The 22803-nt window shown below is 39.9% G+C and overlaps 2 protein-coding genes and 1 long non-coding RNA gene across 3 annotated transcripts in view; all 3 read left to right on the top strand.

The window, feature by feature from the left end:
• The first annotated feature begins 6319 nt into the window (after positions 1-6319).
• LOC137072726 (uncharacterized) lies at positions 6320-7134 on the top strand. The gene is made up of 3 exons (XR_010904667.1): positions 6320-6445; positions 6526-6571; positions 7056-7134. It is a non-coding gene; the product is annotated as an uncharacterized lncRNA (long non-coding RNA).
• Positions 7135-13697: 6563 nt separating this feature from the next.
• LOC137072700 (CMRF35-like molecule 5) overlaps positions 13698-22803 on the top strand; it is a 140582-nt gene continuing 131476 nt past the window's right edge. Inside the window, exons 1-3 of the mRNA XM_067440627.1 lie at positions 13698-13878; positions 14025-14333; positions 16365-16433. Of these exons, the coding sequence (XP_067296728.1) occupies positions 13839-13878; positions 14025-14333; positions 16365-16433 (418 nt within the window). The 5' untranslated portion in view covers positions 13698-13838. The remainder of the gene's footprint in view (positions 13879-14024; positions 14334-16364; positions 16434-22803) is intronic.
• Positions 16783-22725, top strand: LOC137073670 (uncharacterized). Its single transcript, XM_067442378.1, has 7 exons — positions 16783-16903; positions 17000-17068; positions 17661-17729; positions 19772-19924; positions 20506-20604; positions 20706-20740; positions 20859-22725. The coding sequence occupies exons 1-7, from the start codon at positions 16783-16785 to the stop codon at positions 21114-21116; spliced, it is 804 nt and encodes a 267-aa protein (XP_067298479.1). The 3' UTR covers positions 21117-22725.

Below are 22803 nucleotides of genomic sequence, written 5' to 3'. Positions count from 1 at the left end.
CATGCATTGCTCTGCTCTTGCATCTCGCTCCCTTCTTCTCTCCTGGAAACATTATTTTACTCAGAGATATGTATCAGTACTTTATTGTTTATTGTTACTTATTATTAAAAGCTGTTTATTACTTACACATTCAATAAACCATTCATGCTTTTATTATTGAAATTATCTTTTTTTTTATACTTAAAAATCATATTTGAGTCATCACTTCTCTGTCTGACTGGATCTCAGCACATCTGAAAAATATATTTAAAAAGTTATTTAGTATTTTAAAAAAGAACAACAAGAAAACACTTGAAGATATTAAAGAGAGAACAGAAACAGAGAGGACAGGAAACAGGTTGTGGTTGGAGAGTTCACAGCTAAAAACTGAGAGGCTTTTTCACACGAACGGCTCGTGGAAACGGACACACAGTCACTGAACCGGATGAGTTTGACTCTCAGCGCTGAGACGAGAAACAAGCGTATTATTTTACTCTCCGCCGATAGATGAGAGCAGTATTATTGGGTGTTTGAGTTTCAGAAAGTGGTGTGAGGAACTGCTGAGAGTTTCAGACTGATCTTCTGAACTGAACTGATGAAGAAATGAAGTTCCCGCTGACAGTTTGTGCGTTTCTGCTGACGGGTAAGAGCTCAAGATCTCCACTAAACCTGTTTATGATCTAATATTATGACTTATGTTAGCAGTGTGTGTGTGTGTGTGTGTGTGTGTGTGTGTGTGTGTGTGTGTGTGTGTGTGTGTGTGCAGTGAGTAGTTCACTGTCTGTGGACATTACAGTGACAGGAACGGAGGGACGAGGAGTGAGCATCACGTGCCCTTATGCAGAACTATATAAAGAATATCACAAATACTTCTTCAAAGGACCTTTCAAAAAGCGTGTCCTTTTGCTGGAATCTAATGGTGTATCGACCAGCGGCAGATTCTCTCTGAAGGATAATCATCAGTCCAGATCATTTACAGTGACCATCAGTGACCTGAGGATGGAAGATGCTGGACCGTACGGCTGTAGAACTGGAGCTGAACACTACAAACCAGTCCAGCTGAATGTGATCAGAGGTGCTGATATTCATTATTAAACAATAATCTGCTTCATCATTCATGTTTAAGCTTCATGTAGTTAATGATTGTGTTATGAATATATTTGTTTCTGCTCTTCTTCATTTCTCAGCTCCAGAGAAAACAAGACCAGTCCAGATCACAACATCCACCATTCATCCGTTCACAAACACCAGCACAGGTACACACACACACACACACACACACACACACACACACACACACACACACACACACATACACATACACACACATACACACTGACCACACCAGCACAGGTACACACACACACACACACACACACACACACACACACACACACAGGGCCCTATTTTAACAATCTGGAACGCAAGTGTCAAAGCGCGAAGCGCAGATAACTTTGTGGGCGGGTCTCGGCGCTGTTGCTATTTTCCCGGCGGGATAAATGACTCTTGCACCCGGGGCAAATCTAAAATGGGTTGGTCTGAAGTAGGTTCATTATTCATAGGTGTGGTTTGGGCATAATGTGAATCAACCAATCAGAGCGGCATCCAACATTCCCTTTAAAAGCAGGTGTGCAAGTTCCATTATGGATCGCTATTATTATGGCGTATTTACCAGGCGCACGCCAGAGCGGTTCACAGCCGAGGAGACTGATGTTCTTGTAAGCAGTATATTGGAAAATTTCATGCAATACATTAGGAAATATATTAACATATATGGGAATTAATATTTATATCTTTCAATATATTGAAAGCGGCAATCATTTGTATATTTTGCAATATATTACATGAATATATAATATATTTTATAATACCATCAATATATTATTCCATATATTTACAATATATTAAAATATATTTCAACTAATATATTGGTAAATATTTTTTCCTTTTGTAAGGGAGTGAAAGACAGAGAAGTTGTGTTGTATGGGGATGGGAGAAACCCACCCAAAATAGCGTCGGTTAAACAGTTTTTTATTTTTTCAGTTTTTTTATATACAGTTTTTATATATATATGTCTTGCCACTATTGGGCAAACAGGTCTGATCCTTAATAACTACAATAAGCCTGAATAATTTGTAAGCTAGATTTATGCCTATTTCTTCACATCTTCATGGCACACCACAATGTGTTAATATTTTTTTTTAGTGTAACAATTTATGATTTGCAAAAATAACTGTTGCATCTGTGTAGATTACATGAGCAAAGTGTATGCGCGTTGTACACGCTATAGATTATGGTCAAGCATGCGCCCTTAAAATAGCAGAATGAACAACGCGCAACGCGCCGCTGACTTTAGACCAGGTTTTTTCTGGTCAGTGGCGCAAGATAGGGCCCACACACACACACATTGACCACACAAGCACAGGTATACACACACACACACACACACACACATGCTTACCACACCAGCACAGGTACTAACACACACACACACACACACTTACCACACCAGCACAGGTACTAACACACACACACACACACTGGCCACACCAGCACAGGTACACCCACACGCACACACACACACACACACACACACACACACACACACACACACACACACACACACACACACACACACACACACACACACACACACACACTAACCACACCAGCACAGGTACACACTCACACACACACACACACTGACCAGACCAGCACAGGTACACACACACACACACACACACACACACACACACACACACACACACACTGATACACCAACACAGATACCTATGAACACTACAAACACATCCAGCTGAATGTGATCAGAGGTGCTGATATTCATTATTAAACAATAATCTGCTTCATCGTTCATGTTTAAGCTTCATGTAGTTAATGATTGTGTTATGAATATATTTGTTTCTGCTCTTCTTCATTTCTCAGCTCCAGAGAAAACAAGACCAGTCCAGATCTCAACATCCACCATTCATCCGTTCACAAACACCAGCACAGGTACACACACACACACAAACACACACACACACACACACACAAACACTGATCACAGCAGCACAGGTACACACACACACACACACACACACACACACACACACTGATCACAGCAGCACAGGTACCTGTACTAACATACACACACGTTTGTTTTTGTGAAATGTGGGGACATTCGATAGGCATCATGGTTTTTATACTGTACAAACCGTATTTTCCGTATCTTCTGCCCCTGCAGAAAAAGTTGTTTGAGGAGGATTGTGACTGCATTGAGTGATCTGCGCTGTAGAGCTACTTTCCCATTTACATCCAACATCAGCGAGTGTTGGAGGAGACCAAATTATGAATGACAAATTATGTTTTTTGCCACAAGTGAAGTTAATAAACGTAATTTCGGGAGGAGTACGCCCATCTAATCTTTCAATTAATACCAAGGTATAAAACCAGCAGCTTACCTCTTCCCCTTTTTGGTTCCTGAAGCATCCCTCCTCCTCCCCTGCTCCTCCTTTTGTACACCACATTGGTGGTGGTTGAGGAGAGATCCCTGACATGAGTGTAAAGCGCTTTGGGTGTACAGTAGTACATATGAAAGCGCTATATAAATGACTCATTCATTCATTATTTTATTCATTCAATTTGCCTGTTATAGGGGGGCAATCGGAGCTCGGGTAGAATATCCTCTCCGAGCCCCTCTATAGCAGACAGCAAGCCAAATCTGTTTACCACTTTCACTAAGATTATATGGGCACACAAACTCGTGAAACTACATTTTATCAGGGGCGGCTCTAGCTCTTTGGTTGCCCTAGGCAAGATGGAGTTTTTTATATTTAAATGACATCCATATAGGTTATTGTAGAATATTGTCAGTTAAGTTATGTTTGTAATACGTAGAAAACTAACAAGTGATAGATTAGTGACAATATTAATAATATTAATAAAATTAATACCAGTTGATACACAGCAAAAACTCCAGTGTTAAATGAACTCTCCACAGAGTTTATTTAGCTTCACACTCAAGAGTGTTAAAAGTAACTCTGAAGAAGTGTTAAAGCTAATGAGATAATTAAGAGATTAATTAAGTGATGATTGACCATTAGTGATGAACACCTGATGATAACAAGCAGAATCACTGAAGGAAAGAGTCGCCATTTTTAAGTCACCATTATGGAGATCAGTGTTTGCTTTAGTTGGGCTCTTGACTTTATAACATTAGTTTTTGCCTGCCTGCTTTAAAGCAGCCATACAAGTGCAGAGAAAATGTGACCAAGTGTTGATGGTTATGTTTTGACATAATCATCATGAGCTGAATCACTGAAGTCATTTAAAGCCTAATCTTTGAGTTAAGTTTACTTTATTGATTATAGCAGCTCTGTGATTCTACAGCATAAGATCTGGTGTTTACATTATAATCAGAGAGATTTTTAAAAATTACTCTGTTCTAAAAAAATCTTTAGTCATTCAGCCACACAGAGACATCAATGATCAGCTTATGAATCTCAACAATGGTGGCCATCAAAAAGCTTTTGCAGTGCATTCTGGGTGCACCAATCAAAACTCTTTGTGATGTTCAGAGTTGATCTGTGTATCTGATATGCTGTTTGTCACCATTGTTGAGATTCATACTCTGATTCTTGATGTCTGTGAGTGTCTAACGCAACAAAGTAGTTTGAAATCTTTTTTGTGCAGAATCTCACCCTATTAACTTCACAGAGCTGTTGTAATTAATAATGTAAAATCAACACATGTAGCTAGACATTGGTCTCAGAATGATATTAGTTGATCCAGTCACTAAATGATGATTATGTTAATCAAAACATCACCAACTCATGAAAAGATTTTCTCTGTGCTTTCTTTGCCAAAATGTGTGTTCCAAACACACAGTTAAAGCAGCCAGAAAAATTAACTAATGTTAAAAAGCCAAGGGTCAAGAGCCCAACTAAAGCAAACACTGATCTCCATAATGGTGGCTTAAAAATTGTGACTTTTTCCTTCAGTGATTCTGCTTGTTATCATCAGGTGTTCATCACTAATGGTCAATCATCACTTAAATAATCTCTTAATTAACTCATTATCTTTAACACTTCTTCCGTGTTACTTTTAACACTCTTGAGTGTGGAGCCAAATAAACTCTGAGGAGAGTTAATTTAACACTAGAGTTTTTGCTGTGTAATATTGATAATACTAAGTACATTTATTTAGTTTGACTTATTGGCTGAGATAAGAAGACTAACCTCTATCCTGGGCTTTCTTTTAATCTTCTTCCTTTCTCTTTTTCCGTCCCTGTGCATCCGCGGGTTTAGACGCTTCATTTTTGATGAACGCGCAAGGGTTGAGCCCTGAGGGATAACGCCTGAACCAATAATCAATAATCATCATCAATTCAATCTAATAATCAGGTTGACGCGTAATTAAACGTGTGGCTGAGGGGGCGCCCTATGATGATCATGTTTAATAAACATTATGTTGTATTTTGCTTGTTCCGATTCTATGTTTAATGGGAAGTAAGCCTAGGGGCGGCAACCACCTAACTCACCTATAGCAAACGCCGGCCCGGCATTTTATGATGTATGGAAAGCACATACTCTCTTTCTGAATTGAATTGAATTTGAATTGATGTCAAAAACAGGATGTAGAAATACAATTCGAATTTGAATTAAAGGAAGTAGAATTGAAATTCAAGAAAAATTAAAAGAAATTAATTTACATGTCCATCTTGCCATAGCAGCTTCATCTGCACCTGTTGAGAGAATCTTTAGTGTTGCAGGAAAGATCTTCAGGCCAGAACGCTGCAGACTCAATGGGTGCGTTTACATGCACGTTCTTAAGACAATTATGCCTAATAAGCCGACAATAAACATGGTCATGTAAACGCGGTAACCCGTTTTCTTTTATCTGAGTAAGATCATAAACGGCGTAAGCATAAACCAGTCAGGACAGGTAGTTTTTTGCCTCTTGACCCGATTTTGCGACGCATGTAAACGCATTAACCGGCTTTCTGTCAGATTATTGAAGTGCGCATGTGTAATAGTTAACAAAAACGCAAGCTTAGAGCAAATTTAAATGCATCCGTTTTGCATGAAATAAGACAAATTTATCACAGAATCACTGAAGGTAATATAAAACATTACCTTCAAAACGAAACAAACAGCATTACCTGATCTGCCTGAATGTTGACCATTACCTGATCTGCTTCACACATTACTAACCAGACTGACTTTATTTCTGTCAGACGACTACAGAAGCTCTTATAGAGAATTATCAGTGGTTTTATGTGTTTTATTATATGGAGCTTTTATTAACTCACTCCCGTCTCTTCACATCATTCCTCAGGTTGGAGAGTTAATCGTGAGCATCGTCCTCTTTCAGTTCATCATGGTGCTAGTATGATTGTGATCATAGCAGCATCGGCAGGATTATTCATAATCATCATCATCATCATCATCATCATACTATTTATAATGTAAATAAAAGTCTATAAATAAATATGTTTAATTAGTAATTGCATATTAATCAATGGATTTACTTGTTTATTTTTGACAGTCAGAAGAAAGGGATAAACAGAAGATCTGCTATAAACGATAATGAGGTGAGATGATCAAACAACCACAGAATAATGTCAACAAATTTATACAATTAGACTTTTGAGATGTTTGAATGGCTGTTCTCGTGACAAACTGACAAAAGGCTACAACATACTCCGCAAGAGCAGAGAAAAAAGTTCTCACTCCCCGGGCTGACGTCATTTTGTTCTCGCAGCTGTTTTGGAAGTTCTCACCTAAGCAGAACTTTTTTTCTTGTGGTTGTCCGAAGACTATTGTGTGATTGGTTATACATTTAAAGTAGTCGTGATTAATGCGGAGAAACGCAGATGATCCGCATCTGCTTTTCTTGTGAAATATGGAATGTACTGGCCAGAACGAACTTTGTTCTTGTTCTTGCCACCTCGAGAAAACAATCACATTTCTTTGTTCTTGCAGAGTATGTTCCAAGCTAAACACTGACTGAGAGCTGAACCCAAGTTTAAAACCTCTTGTTTCGTGCTGTAATTCCTTCTCTCTGTTTCCCTGTAGAACGATGATCCCAGAACAGGAACATATGCAGCTCTTGACCTCAAGTCCAGATCACCTGACATCTACGACACACTTGCAGTAAGTGAAATATCAAAAACGTCTCGGTTACGTATGTAACCCTCGTTCCCTGAAGGAGGGAACGGAGATGTATGTTAGAACTGAACCGACGAATTGGGATCTGACCTCAGAGACCTATCCACTTCGAGTGTATAAAAACGAGCCAATCGGAGATTGGCATGTGATCCACACATTCCACGCTCCGCCCCGCAGCGCGGGTATAAATAGGAAGTGGAATGGTAGATCAAATGCTTTTTTCAACTGAGGAGCCGAATACGTGACTGGGCTCCTAGCTGAAGCACAGCACCTGGCGACGGGACGTACGTCTCCGTTCCCTCCTTCAGGGAACGAGGGTTACATATGTAACCGAGACATTCCCTTTCAGTCGGTCACGTTCGACGTACGTCAGAACTGAACCGACGAATTGGGATCCCTCTGGAAAACGCCAGGATGCTGGCCCTTCCAGCGTCCTGCTTGAGCGCACTGGACCGTCTAGTATGGTACGGAAGTCAGGGCTCCAAGCAGGGAGGTCAGTCACTGCTGTTCTGCAAGACCCACTTAGAGTGACCATAGACCGCTGGGAAGTGTGCTCTTCTCGGGAGAAGGTACGCTGCAGGGCCACGTCCTTCAGGGAAGGAGTGGTGGCGGAATACACATAAGGACTAACCTGGCAGGGTAGTGCAACATATGGCAGTCTCTGGGGTGGTTCCAACCTAATTGTAGGGGGGAAAGAACACGCCCAGAGACGACAGAGCGGGCTCTGTCAAGGGAAAGACACGGGGCTAGCCCGAAGGGTAGCTGATACCGTGGACGAATACACATATGGGGTTGCCGTGAGGGAACCGCTACATATGGAGCCCAGCCTACAACCACGTTCCACAAGCATACGGGTGCAGGCCTAGCGTCAGACGGTCAGCGCCCAGGAAGAAGCAACACTCCTAGTGGAGTGTGCTCTTAACCGAACAGGCAAGGCACGTCTTGGGACTGGCGACATCCACTATCCAGTGGGCTAACCTCTGCTTGGAGACAGCCTTTCCCTCCTGCTGGCCTCCGTAACAGACGAAGAGTTGCTCTGAGGTCCGAAAGCTTTGGGTCCGGTCAATGTAAGCGCGAAGAGCGCGAACCGGACACAACAAAGCCAGGGCTGGGTCTGCCTCCTCCGAAGGCAGCGCTTGCAGGTTCACCACCTGGTCCCGAAAGGGAGTGGTAGGAAACTTGGGCACGTATCCGGGCCTGGGTCTCAGGACAACGTGAGAGTTACCAGGCCCGAACTCTAGGCACGATTCGCTGACCGAAAGTGCGTGCAGGTCCCCTACCCTCTTGATAGAGGCCAATGCAGTCAGGAGCACTGTCTTCATTGACAGGACGTACGTCGAACGTGACCGACTGAAAGGGAACTACACAAACAATAGAGTTTGTGCATTCAAAAGTCAGATAATAAATAATCAATGTGTTTTTCCCATAGACTGTCAATCCCAGATCTGATGTTCACCACCCGGGCTCTTCTGAATATGAGAATAATTCTCTTCTCAAGTCTTCTCAAGAATAATGTCCTCGCTATAACTCAATAGATACTAAACCACACTTTTGATTGATTGCATTCATTCTTTTCCAGCTATGCCATACGAGCAATCTGAAAATCTGTGACTGTATTCTTGGATATTTTAGTGCTTGTGCTTATAGAAGTACTTGTGTATTTATGAACTCTATAGGGGCTATAGCCTTGTACTTTTCTCCCGTTTATGTTTAGTCAAGGAGATAGGAAAGGTGTTGTATTTTCTATTATTTTATTTATCTTTTGACAGGAAATTTTGTTTTCTTGAGTTAAGGTAGTTTGCTTTGTGTTTATTATTTTGGCCTGGCCTAGCCCTTAAGCAGAGTACCTCAGTGGAGTGGAGTGGGAGCGGAGCGAGTAGCGAGTAGCGTATTTTTAAATGAGTAGCGTATTTTTTAAAAGAGCGTCGTTGTTTTGATACGCTCCACTGCCGCTCCATCACGAGTTCAATTCATGCAATCGCCCTACAATATAACAGCATTTTTAGCAAGAACTCACATCGTAAACACATTTAACTAGCTTGATTCAGATGGATCACTCAAATCAGAAAGAATGTACAGGTTTATGATGACGGCAATGGACATGAGCAGGACATTCTAGTTCAAGGAATTATTTTTGTACCTTTTACATACTTAATGTAACCCAGTTTAAAAAACATGTCAAGTGCTTTAGTAACATTTATGTTAAATTTTTGCACATGATATAGTTTTTCTCCTTTTAATTATAAAAAATATATTTTCAGTTCTAAATTTGTTTTACAAATATTTCTAATGCCAAAAATTGTTTACAAACCCAAGTTGTTCATAAAATGTGTTTAAGGAGAAAACGTTGACTACTCTCTCTCTGAGCCAATCAAAATTCTGTATTACTTTTGTTCCGCCTTGCTGCGTTGTTTATTGGTTGAATCGGCTCAGCGCCGATCGGGAAACTAAATAGATCACATCAGAGAGAGAGAGAGAGCACATCTCATTGCTGATAGTAATGGGAAGTTCGGTTCTTTTCCACGAACCGGTTCTTTCGGACAGTTCGTTTCAATGATCCGGTTAAAAAAAACGTATTATCAGCATCAGCTGTCCCAGTCCGAGAGAAACAGTTTGGTTACGACGCTATCACGCATGCTCAGTATCTCAGCTCACCGGTTCTCAGAATCGAACATGTCCAAAAGATCGAACGTGTCCGATAGAAACGGTTCTCGATTCTGTACCGGTGATCCGTTGCAACCAGTCGATCTGACTCGAGAACCGCTGTATCAGTGTGTGTGTGTGTGTGTGCTGAGCATAGGGTGCTGAGCTGCGAACTGCTGCAAGCTGAATAGTCTATATCAAACCTACCGTTTTGATTACATTTTAAAATCTGTATCGACTTAGAAATTAAATAATATAAAAGCTGATCCTGAAAATATCATGCATTATTGATAAAACAAATAAATGTTTAATTTGATCGTTTTACAATCCATTGTTTCCAAAACTTTAAAATAATACAGTGACAGCTTTGTTATGATTAATTTTATACACTTAACCTGCATTTCGTTCCTCTGAACAAATAACACGCATGCCCAGCTCATCGGCTCATCGGTTCTCAGTATCGAACGTGTCCGACAGAAACGGTTTTTGATTCTGTACTGCTGAGCCGAGGATCCGAGAACCGGTACGTTCGGTTACACGTGCATGCTCAGTATCAGCTGCTCGTGAGTTCATCAGATCTCTCAGCAAAACATGTCTCACTTCAGCTAACGATTGGAGTTACAGCATCTACTTCAAGATATTCGTTTTATTTCTAGTTTGAGAGACTGTCACTGATGTCAGAAAGTTAATAACTACAGTAACTTGTAGGATCAGCCCTGATTTGAGATGCGAACCGTATATATATATGCCTAGAAGATCGCGGTGGGATGGCAGCGATTGTTTATCCTTTATAGATTATCTTTTATTGATCGTTTCTTTAGCCTATTTGGCTAAACCATGTGCTATTATACAGCATAATGGTTTAATTGGCTGTTGCAATGCAGTTGTTAACATCAAATTACAATATCTACAATTGCACACTTTCAGTGAATTTCATTGTGTTTTATACCAATGTAGAAAATGTTCACTATTTGTAATATTGAGATTTAAGTATGCATTTACATTATGCATGGGGGGGGGGGGGGCATGGGTCTTGCGTAATGCTTTTGATCTTGCTTCAGTATCAGTTTATATCTAGTATATATACTATACATAATAAGAAAAAATATGTTTGTTTTAGCACTAGTTAAAAAATTTCTTGGGTCAAATTATATGTGCCATTCCTTAATATTCACTTGTGAGTGCTTATATAAGTATCATTATTCATTAAAAATATTAGGATGCAAGTTATTCAAGTTTTGAAATTTCACATTTAAAGAAATCTAGTGTTTGATCATCATATCTAAATATTTATTAGAATGCAAAGACTGCAATACTTTTTTGAGCAACTAGATTAGATACATGTATATTTATTAAAGAGCCATAAGGCACCTACTGGTTAATGGCATTACAAATAAACATTTTTTTTTAGCCACAAAATGACTGTATTTGTCCTCTTTGAATTGGAATTCTCTATTTTAACATTAATTACTAAACATATTGTAATATAAATATTAGAAGAAATATATACATATATTAGAAGAAAAATATTTTAAGTGGTCATTTCTTGACAATACTTGTTGCACAAATAGTATTTAGTACCAAAAGATCTCCTCAAAATATTCAATAAATATAATTTAATGAGTATGAGTGTGACCTATTAGTAAGGAATACCTGAGGGCTAAATACAAGAATAACATTAATGTTAACAATGTTGCATCTCTATCAGTCTCCATAATAAAACGATCCTGTAAATATGGCTGACTTATTAATCAATACACACTAACACTATGCTGTACTGTTTATCAAAACTTGCAGCAAACATCGATATGGTGAAACTGTTGTATATCCGCTTAAGCCATTTAAATTCATTGGCACAGCGCTAGAAGTATTGAGCGCTCATGGGCCACGTGACCAGGGCGCACCGCAGGGAGACGAGAGCATGCAACTCCGCTTTTCAACGCCTCTGGCTTTAACATTATGCCACATTAGTGCCAAAACGCTATTTATTGTTTGAATTTCATTAAAACACATGTTTAAAAATTAAAGCTTTGTTTAATATCAAAAGCAGGTTTGGCAATTTGGCGTGAGATTGAGTTGGGCGGAGTGAGAGCGTGACACAGAGCCTGAAAGCGTGAGTCTCACGCCAGATGCGTGAGAGTTGGCATTTTCTGGACTGAAACCAGCGGCTTCATCTTTTGTGTGATGAACAATCAGTGAAGTTTTGGCCATCATTTGGACGGGGTCCGCTACAAATTGTACTAATAGTGAAAATAAGCATGACAACAAAAGTTAAAACACCGTTAGTTTCTGAAATGTTCTGTTGTTGTTGCATGAACTCTTGAAGCTCCGCCCTCTTCTTAAAGGAACAGCCAGGGAGCAGCCGCTCATTTGCATTTAAAGGGACATTCATAAAAACGGTGTGTTCTTGCTCATTTTAACATGTTATAAAACATAATCTGTGGGCTTTTTTGAGGTAAAACATCACATACACGCTATAGGCATGTCAAAGACTTATTTTACATCTTGTAAAAAGGGGAATATGATGTCCCCATTACAGTGAAAATAAAGCATTATGCTCATCTCTCTCATTCGACAAGAATCCAAATGCTCCCATATTTGCCATGACACGTTAGGCTGTTAAACTATTATTCATCACGTAATCAACGATTTTTACTTAATTTGTGTTCCAATATCCATGGAAAACAACATCCTTCACATCCAACACGTTTTCGGTTGTGCGTTTATTTCATAAATGAGACCCAGTGTCTTCTTTTATCTTCAGTTGATTTCATCTAAAGCTGTGGCTGAAGTCAGTTGTAATTCTTGTGTTTCTCTGTCCTTCAGATCTTATGTTTGTTAACATCAGGTGTTCATCACTAATGCTCAATCATCACTTAATTAATCACTTAATAATCTCATTAACTTTAACACTGCTTCAGTGTTGCTTTAACACTCGGTAGATTGGGGCCATATGTGCTATGGGCTTTGTTGATTTAACACAGCCCACACAGGGGATTTTGCTGTGTATCTCACTAGCGGATATAATGCCAACACGTCTGTTAAGAGAGCTGTTAGGTGTGATTGGCCCATCTGTATTCTTAGTATTACTCTTAGTAAAGTATTTCTATGATTATGTTAATTATTCTTTATGGTTAATTATTTCATCTTTTCAAGCATATTATTCTTGTATTAATTAACTTATGAATTATCTTTTTGTTTATTGTGTCTTTTAATATCATATACTCCTATTCAAACCAGACATCCGCTTTGAGAAGTACATGTCTAAATTCTGCTATCACTTCTCTAAAAAGTGAGACATTTCCTGGTGTCCAGACATGGTGGAAATACTTGTTTGGCTCTTGCTGCTTCTATAGTGTTAAAACCACAGTGTTGAGCTACGCTTGCAGAATATATAACCAGTTCAGAGCTGATTCTTAGAAGAGATATTTCTGACATGATTAGCATATTCGTCCTGATCTGACCTGAACGTTAATACCGGTAAAGTTCATGAATTGCTCTGCTCTTGCATCTCGCTCCCTTCTTCTCTCCTGGAAACATTATTTTACTCAGAGATATGTATCAGGACTTTATTGTTTATTGTTACTTATTATTAAAAGCTTCTTATTACTTACAAATTTAATAAACCATTCATGCTTCTATTATTCTAATTATCCATTTTTTCTCTACTTAAAAATCATATCTGATTCATCACTTCTCTGTCTGACTGGATCTCAGCATATCTGAAAAAATATATTAAAAAAGTTATTAAGTAGTTTAAAAAAGAACAAAAAAAACTTTTTTAGAGAGGACAGGAAACAGGTTGTGGTTTGAGAGTTCACAGCTAAAAACTGAGAGGCTTTTTCACAAGAACAGCTTGTGGAAACGGACACACAGTCACTGAACCGGATGAGTTTGACTCTCAGCGCGTGATACGAGAAACAAGCGTATTATTTTACTCTCCGCCGATAGATGAGAGCAGTATTATTGGGTGTTTGAGTTTCAGAAAGTGGTGTGAGGAACTGCTGAGAGTTTCAGACTGATCTTCTGAACTGAACTGATGAAGAAATGAAGTTCTTGCTGACAGTTTGTGTGTTTCTGCTGACGGGTAAGAGCTCAAGATCTCCACTAAACCTGTTTATTATCTAATATTATGACTTATGTTAGCTCTCGGTTGTGTGTGTGTGTGTGTGTGTGTGTGTGTGTGTGTGTGTGTGTGTGTGTGTGTGTGTGTGTGTGTGTGTGTGTGTGCAGTAAGCAGTTCACTGTCTGTGGACATTACAGTGACAGGAACGGAGGGACGAGGAGTGAACATTACGTGCCCTTATCCAGAAGGATATAAAGAATATCACAAATACTTCTTCAAAGGACCTTTAAAAAAGCGTGTCCTTATGCTGCAATCTGATGGTGTAAAGACCAGAGGCAGATTCTCTCTGAAGGATAATCGTCAGTCCAGATCATTTACAGTGACCATCAGTGACCTGAGGATGGAAGATGCTGGACCGTACGGCTGTAGAACTGGAGCTGAACACTACAAACCAGTCCAGCTGAATGTGATCAGAGGTGCTGATATTCTTTATTAAACAATAATCTGCTTCATCATTCATGTTTATGCTTCATGTAGTTAATGATTGTGTTATAAGGGGTTCAAGCACGAAGTGTTTCAAAACCTATTGTAATTGTGCCGGATTTTATTTTCGGATACGGATTTTACTTTTGAGATTTTTTTTTTTTTTTTTGAAAAACCTACTTTTGCAAACTAGTCCCTGTTTTTTTGACTAATCGGAACCAAACTAGTGCAGACATGTTCTTTGGAGTCATATTATAAATAATTATTGAGTGGGTCCAATATCATTGGTCTTAAAAAGTGGGTGGGTCTTGTCCCACCCTTACATTTACATTTATGCATTTAGCAGACGCTTTTATCCAAAGCGACTTCCAACTCAGGAGAACAGGAAGCGATCCATCAAGAAGAGGCAACGAAACGCAAAAAGCCCCAAATACCAAGATTTGTATACCTCTCAGAGTAGCAAAAACCAGAAAAGGGAAGAAAAAAGGAGAATTTTTTAATGTAAGATTAATTGCTCATGGAAGAGATGAGTTTTTACCTGTCTTTTGAATGAAGCAAGTGATTCTGTCGTGTGTATGGAGGACGGAAGATCGTTCCACCAACCAGGAACAATGAAAGAAAAAGTCCTAGAGAGTGATTTCAGGCCTCTCTGTGATGGTACCAGAAGTCTTCACTCATTTGCGGAGCGAAGGCTTCTGGTGGGGGTGTAGACTCGTAGGAGTGAGTCGAAGTATGCGGTGCTGAACTTGTGGAAGCAAGAGTCACATCCATAAGCAAGAGTCAGAGCTTTGAATTTGATCCCGGCAGCGAGTGGTAGCCAATGCAGAGAGATGAATAGAGGTGTGACATGAGCCATTTTGGACTCATTGAAGACAAGACGTACCGCAGCATTCTGGATCATTTGCAGCGGTTTGATTGCACAAGATGGAAGTCCCGCCAGAAGCGCATTGCAATAGTCAAGTCTAGAAATGACCAGGGCTTGGACAAGAAGCTGTATTGCATGCTCTGTAAGGAACTGTCTGATTTTTCTGATGTTGTGCAACGCAAACCTGCATGACCGAGCTGTCTTTGAGATGTGGTCTTTGAAGGACAACTGGTCATCAAAGATTACTCCAAGATTTCTGACCGACCCTGAAGGGGTAATCAAAGATGAACCTATCTGGATGGTAAAATCGTGTTGTATGGTGGGATTAGCAGGGAAGACGAGCAGCTCAGTCTTTGCTAGATTGAGCTGCAGGTGATGTTTTTTCATCCATGCCGAGATGTCCGCCAGACAGCTTGAGATTCGTGCAGCTACTATCGGATCATCTGGTTGAAATGAGAGGTAGAGCTGTGTGTCATCAGCATAGCAATGATATGAGAGGCCATGTGCCTGAATGATGGGTCCCAGTGATATAGTGTAAATGGAGAAGAGTCCAAGCACTGAGTCCTGAGGAACCCCCGTGGTCAGTTGATGTGTTTTGGATACCTCTCCTCTCCAGGCAACCTTAAAAGACCTACCTGAGAGATAGGACTCAAACCAGTGGAGTGGAGTCCCTGTGATGCCCAGTGATGAGAGGGTGGACAGAAGAATCTGATGATTCACAGTGTCAAAGGCAGCAGACAGATCAAGGAGGATGAACTATAAAAGCTTTGAAAATCATGCCTTTACTATGTGAAATTTCCTGTATTGGTTGTAAATGGTCTTTTGATTCTTTCATCATATAATGTTCAAATGATTTGTGAGATCTGCTCATTCTGACAGGTCAATAATTATCCAAAATGACTTACATTTGCATTTGGATGGCTATAATTGGGTCATTTCAATATGTGGCCTTGAACAAGTGTCCCTGAAAGCCTTTAACTTCTCAATGAATGCTCAGATCTTCATTTCATCTGAGCTCTCAGTTTTAATTAATTTAATGCTTAAATGCCTTAAATACAAAAGATCTTAACTGTTTAAAGGCCTTAAATGCTTGAACCCCGCTAAATGCTGCTTGCAGATTTAATGAATATATTTGTTTCTGCTCTTCTTCATTTCTCAGCTCCAGAGAAAACAACATCTGTCCAGATCTCAACATCCACCATTCATCCGTTCACACACACCAGCACAGGTACACACACACACACACACACACACACACACACACACACACACACACACACACACACACACACACACACACACACACACACACACACACACACACACACACACACAGATCTGATACACCAGCACAGGTACCTGCACACACTCTCTCTCTCTCTCTCTCTCTCTCTCTCTCTCTCTCTCTCTCTCTCTCTCTCTCTCTCACACACACACACACAGATACACTAACACAGATGCCTATCAACACTACAAACACATCCAGCTGAATGTGATCAGAGGTGCTGATATTCATTATTAAACAATAATCTGCTTCATCATTCATGTTTAAGCTTCATGTAGTTAATGATTGTGTTATGAATATATTTGTTTCTGCTCTTCTTCATTTCTCAGCTCCAGAGAAAACAACATCTGTCCAGATCTCAACATCCACCATTCATCCGTTCACAAACACCAGCTCTGACCACTACAGCACAGGTACACACACGCACACACGCGCTCGCATGCGCGCACACACACTGATACACCAGCACAGTTATATTTGTTTTGTTTTTGCTCTTCTTCATTTCTCAGCTCAGGAGAAAACAAGACCAGTCCAGATCTCAACATCCACCATTCATCCGTTCACAAACACCAGCACAGGTACCTGCACTCTCTCTCTTTCTTTCTCTCTCTCTCTCTCTCTCTCTCTCTCCCACACACACACACACACATGTTTGTACACATGTACTCTGTGCGTTCACTTGTTCACACTGCTAAGAGTAAAGCGCTCCTGCCAAATAAAAGCCGAAACCAAGGGTAGCGCAGATATGACGCGATTGACAGGCGACTCCCTCAAATGCAATGCTAAAACGTCCCTGTCCTTAGTTAAAATAGCAATTTTCTCACAATTTACAAATAGTTGGAAACATCCGGGATATTGTAGGTACTCAACTGAACAAAATATATAACACTGGCCTAGTGGTTTTTGGATATTTTACTGCAAAAATACTACATAGTGCACCTTTAAATGGCTGAAATAAGATCTGGGGTTAGTGATGGTGACGCTGAAGTCATGTGACCGCGTGTCGTCCGTTTACAGCCTTTGTTTTGCTTTTTACATGTGCCAACTGCATTTAGGCTTCAAAATTCAGAAATATTGAGTTAATCTGTGATAATGTTGTAGGACAAGGCATTCATAAACCTTTATATAAATATATCTGTTTCGGTGTGATGGCTTTTCTTCATTTCACAGCTCCAGAGACAACAAGACCAGTCCAGATCTCAACATCCACCATTCATCCGTTCACAAACACCAGCACAGGTACACACACACACACACACACACACACACACACACCTTTACCACATGCATTCTGCTGAAAATGAAGTTACATCACATAACTTTACATAACTTCAATCAAAGCGATACGTCTTGATATCTTCTGAATTATACTGAATTCAGAGGTATCAAAGCTTCTATACACAATTTTAATACTGCATTCATGATCATGATGCAATTCCCATTAGTAAACGTTTCCAGCTCATTCTGACCAGACCATTGATTTTAGGATGAAATTTAAAAAAATTAATCAACATTAATTGCAGGTGAAAAAGTGATTATGATTCAATGCAGTTAACATTGGCACATTAACATTAATTTAACATTGTTGCGATGGTGGCTTGCTATCTGGGTATTATGTTCATAAAATACAGCATATTACTACAACATTTTAAAAGGCCGACATGGGAAAATTGGGTATGATTCACCTTGATATCAAACGATTGAAGGTCAAACTATTCTTAAGTTATATAACAAGATATAATTTTTTCATAATGCTCCAATACTAGGTGGCACTGTGCCGAAACTCCTCACGTACCCTCAGGGCATGATGGCTATACACTCACCTAAAGGATTATTATGAACACCTGTTTTAATTTCTCATTAATGCAATTATCTAATCAACCAATCACATGGCAGTTGCTTCAATGCATTTAGGGGTGTGGTCCTGGTCAAGACAATCTCCTGAACTCCAAACTGAATGTGAGAATGGGAAAGAAAGGTGATTTAAGCAATTTTGAGCGTGGCATGGTTGTTGGTGCCAGAGGGGCCGGTCTGAGTATTTCACAATCTACTCAGTTACTGGGATTTTCACACACAACCATTTCTAGAGTTTACAAAGAATGGTGTGAAGAGGGAAAAACATCCAGTATGCGGCAGTCCTGTGGGCGAAAATGCCTTGTTGATGCTCGAGGTCAGAGGAGAATGGGCCGACTGATTCAAGCCGATAGAAGAGCAACTTTGACTGAAATAACCACTCGTTACAACCGAGGTATGCAGCAAAGCATTTGTGAAGCGACAACACACACAACCTTGAGGCGGATGGGCTACAACAGCAGAAGACCCCACCGGGGACCACTCATCTCCACCACAAATAGGAAAAAAAAGGCGACAATTTGTACAAGCTCACCAAAATTGGACAGTTGAAGACTGGAAAAATGTTGCCTGGTCTCGATTTCTGTTGAGACATTCAGATGGTAGAGTCAGAATTTGGCGTAAACAGAATGAGAACATGGATCCATCATGCCTTGTTACCACTGTGCAGGCTGGTGGTGGTGGTGTAATGGTGTGGGGGATGTTTTCTTGGCACACTTTAGTCATCTTATTGCCAATTGGGCATTGTTTAAATGCCACGGCCTACCTGAACATTGTTTCTGACCATGTCCATCCCTTTATGACAAAGCATGTACCCATCCTCTGATGGCTACTTCCAGCAGGATAATGTCACAAAGCTTGTATAATTTCAAATTGGTTTCTTGAACATGACAATGAGTTGACTGTACTAAAATGGCCGCCACAGTCACCAGATCTCAACCCAATAGAGCATCTTTGGGATGTGGTGGAACGGGAGCTTCGTGCCCTGGATGTGCATCCCACAAATCTCCATCAACTGCAAGATGCTCTCCTATCAATATGGGCCAACATTTCTAAAGAATGCTTTCAGCACCTTGATGAATTAATGCCATGTAGAATTAAGGCAGTTCTGAAGGAGAAAGGGGGTCAAACACAGTATTGGTATGGTGTTCCTAATAATCCTTTAGGTGAGTGTAGAGTGGTACAGGCATGATATCACTCTGTAGGCCAAATCACAAAAAATGAGTAAGCATTTTAGCACTTTGGGTTCCATCGTCCCAAAGTCAATGGGTTTTTTAATGGGGTTTTGGTTAAATGGCTGTAATAAGGTCTGAGGTTAGTGACAGTGTGTCGTCCGTTTACAGCCTTCCTTTAGCTTTTTACTTCTAGCAACTGCATTTAGGCTTCAAAATTCAGAAAAGTTGTGTCAATCTGTGATAATTATATTGTAGGACAAGGCATTCATAAACCTATATATAAATATATCTGTTTCGTTGTGATGGCTTTTCTTCATTTCTCAGCTCCAGAGACAACAAGACCTGTCCAGATCTCAACATCCACCATTCATCCATTCACAACCACCAGCTCTGACCACACCAGCACAGGTACACACACACACACACACACACACACACACACACACACGCACACACACACACACACACACACACACACACACACACACACACACACACACACACACACACACACACACACACACACACACACTGATTAGAGTCATTTTACAGCCAGTGTTTTCGTCAGCACTTTCAGTTTCTAAATAAATTCATCATCACATGAGCGCAGCGCAGCGTGTTTTTCATGCATTGACAGAATCTTTTATCCAAAGGGTCTCTGTATCGGTTCAGATAATAACATGTCTTCTAATGTAATGTGATTATCAATAATACGTTTTATGAATCGAAAACACAACTCTTTGATCACATGATCACTCTTTGAAAGGAAATTGCTTTAAACATTTGTTGAGCCACATTTCAGCTACTGCATAAACCTAAATGAAGCACACGTCAGCTTTCATGTGGTTATCTTGGTTTGACATAAAGCGTAAAGAGAAGCGCTTCCTTCTGAAGAGTTGAGGTTTACCATTGCAGTTTCACTTTGGCTACACACTATAACATTAATTACAATATGTTTAATAATACAATAATCAAAATGTTGTGTACAGACCTGGTTTCTGTTGTTGTCGGTCTGGGTTCGGCTCTTTTGGTTCTGACTCTGTGTTCTGGAGTGTTCCTCATCCTGAAAAAGAGGAAATGTGGGACAGGTAACAGTTTGTTTTTGTTGTTGTTTTTATTAATATAAAAAATATTACAGTGACACAATGTTATTATGTGTGTGAATTGACTTTTGTCTGTTTTCATGCAGCTTTATTCCAGCAAAATGTGCAGCTCAATACAGAGGTGTGTGTAGAAGATAGGACATTTATATTTAACAGTTATAATACAATTATTGTTTATTAAACAACACAGTATTATTAATGTAAAATATTAAATTATTGGTGTATGTGTTGTTTTTTAGACTGACCACGTATATGAAGAGATTCCAAACAGTGATGTCACCGTGGTAACATCTTCTTCCAATCAGACGCCTGCATCTTCAGCCAATCAGATGTCACCATCACACCTTAACACCCGCCCTAAAGTCTCTAATATAAAGCCGCCTGAAGCGACACAGGACAGCGGGACAGAACTGGTCTACACAAAAGCAACACATCCACAAAACATCACAACAGAAAAGGGTCCGATATATTCAGTAATATACATTATTAACAATTAAAAATACATAGGGGGAAAAAAGAAAAGAAATAGAAAATATATTAAAATCAGTGTTCTTTGTAATTAGATCACATCAAAGTGTTCCCATTCTCCCAGTCTCCTCTCCAGTTCAGGGCACTGGAAATATTGTGTTTGTTGCCAGTTCTAGGGCTACCCCCACCAGTTGCGCACCCAAACCTCTTCTTGCTGTTATAATTGAACCAAATAAAATTGTGTACATTCTCACAATATTAGCATTTTTTCCTCCTCTCAGTGTTGCAACAGGTGCTGTATTTCCACCTCAGCACGAGACACAGCCTGTAATACGTCAACCATTTGCCACTTGACTGCAATAGAACAAGGTTACTTGTTCATATTTGCTTGCAGATCACCCCAATACATGGGTGTGATGCACACTTTTATCCCAGAAGGCAGTTCTCATGTCCTCAGAGCCGAAGTACAGTCACCAATGGAAAGAGGTGGTGTGGAAAGTTTCCCACAGAACACAGCGAGTCAGGTTTTACAGCCACTACCTCCTCATCCCCGAGAGAGATGCCAGCCTAAGGCCCATCCTCGATCTGAGGTGTCTCAATCGTGTCCATATGAGCCTTTTAGTATATTAACTGTATAACAAATTCTCACACAACTTCACCTCTGGGATTGGTTTATCTCAGTGGGTCTGAAAGGCACCTATTTTCATATTCAGATCAGCCACTCACCACCGTTCTTGAGATTTGCATTTGAGGAGGTGACATTCCAATAAACCTTTTCTTTCCATTTTGACTCTTTCTAGCTCTGCATACTTTTACGAAGTGTGTAGTCGTGGCTCTTTCCCCTCTGAGATAGACGGAAATCTGCATACTCAACTACCATGAAAACTGGCTGCTTATAGCCCAATTAGAGCGGAAGCTTTTGTGCCTACAGATCCCAGCCCCTCTGTCACCTGGAGAACCTGGGCTTCAGGGTCAGCTTTGACAAGAGCTTGCTACTCTTACGGCGGAAAACTCCTATCTATCTATCTTAGAGAACCAAGTTTGTTTTAGACATTGCTTAAGATTGTGGCAGAAAAAAGGCTGATTGTCTGTATATTGTATTGTAAAACTGTTTATCACTAGATTATTTTGGACCCAAACAATACAAAGACCTAATATGTATGGCATCAAACAAAATTCACAAAGGCTATAAGCATATTTGTAAATTGCATTATATTTTGACCACTAGGTGGTGACAATCCCAACTTTCTTAGGCTCCTGGTGCTAATTACACATGAAGATGTGTAATAATATGCTAATGCAATAATAACAATACAGTATAGCTCTACACAATTCTAAATGGTTGACCAAGTGAATGTAAAAAGATCAGTCTTAAATTTTTGGTTAAACTATTCTTAAGTTATTAACAAAAACATCATTCTAGCAGTGTGAGGAGCTTTAGGGAATCCCCTTTCTGCAGGGAGAGAGACACATGGGATATGGACCGGTGTGAGCTCACTTAGTCCAGTTCCCTCAGCCATGCAACTCAATTTGACGCTATGCCGAAATGCAAGTGTTGTGGAGATACAGCCTCATGTCCACTTTAATATGCTCGCCAACAAATTCATTAAAGCACTATAAAGAAATAGTTTGGTCTATCAAAAAGTTTAGCCTTTATGGTCTGAAGATGATCTGGGCCAATTTACTTTAAAAATTAGACCATCTGTCTTGAACAAG

Source organism: Pseudorasbora parva, chromosome 4 (assembly GCF_024679245.1).
Source record: "Pseudorasbora parva isolate DD20220531a chromosome 4, ASM2467924v1, whole genome shotgun sequence".
NCBI classification, from domain to species: Eukaryota; Metazoa; Chordata; class Actinopteri; order Cypriniformes; family Gobionidae; genus Pseudorasbora; species Pseudorasbora parva.
The sequence above is the reverse complement of the archived record's forward strand: the minus strand, read 5'-3'. Positions and strand labels throughout refer to the sequence as shown.

Excerpts from the sequence above, each read along its gene's own strand:
- LOC137073670 (XM_067442378.1), top strand. The coding sequence starts at position 16,783 with ATGAATATATTTGTTTCTGCTCTTCTTCATTTCTCAGCTCCAGAGAAA. Across the intron at positions 16,904-16,999 it reads CTCTGACCACTACAGCACAG|CTCAGGAGAAAACAAGACCA; the intron begins GTACACACACGC and ends TTCATTTCTCAG. Across the intron at positions 20,741-20,858 it reads ATGTGCAGCTCAATACAGAG|ACTGACCACGTATATGAAGA; the intron begins GTGTGTGTAGAA and ends GTTGTTTTTTAG.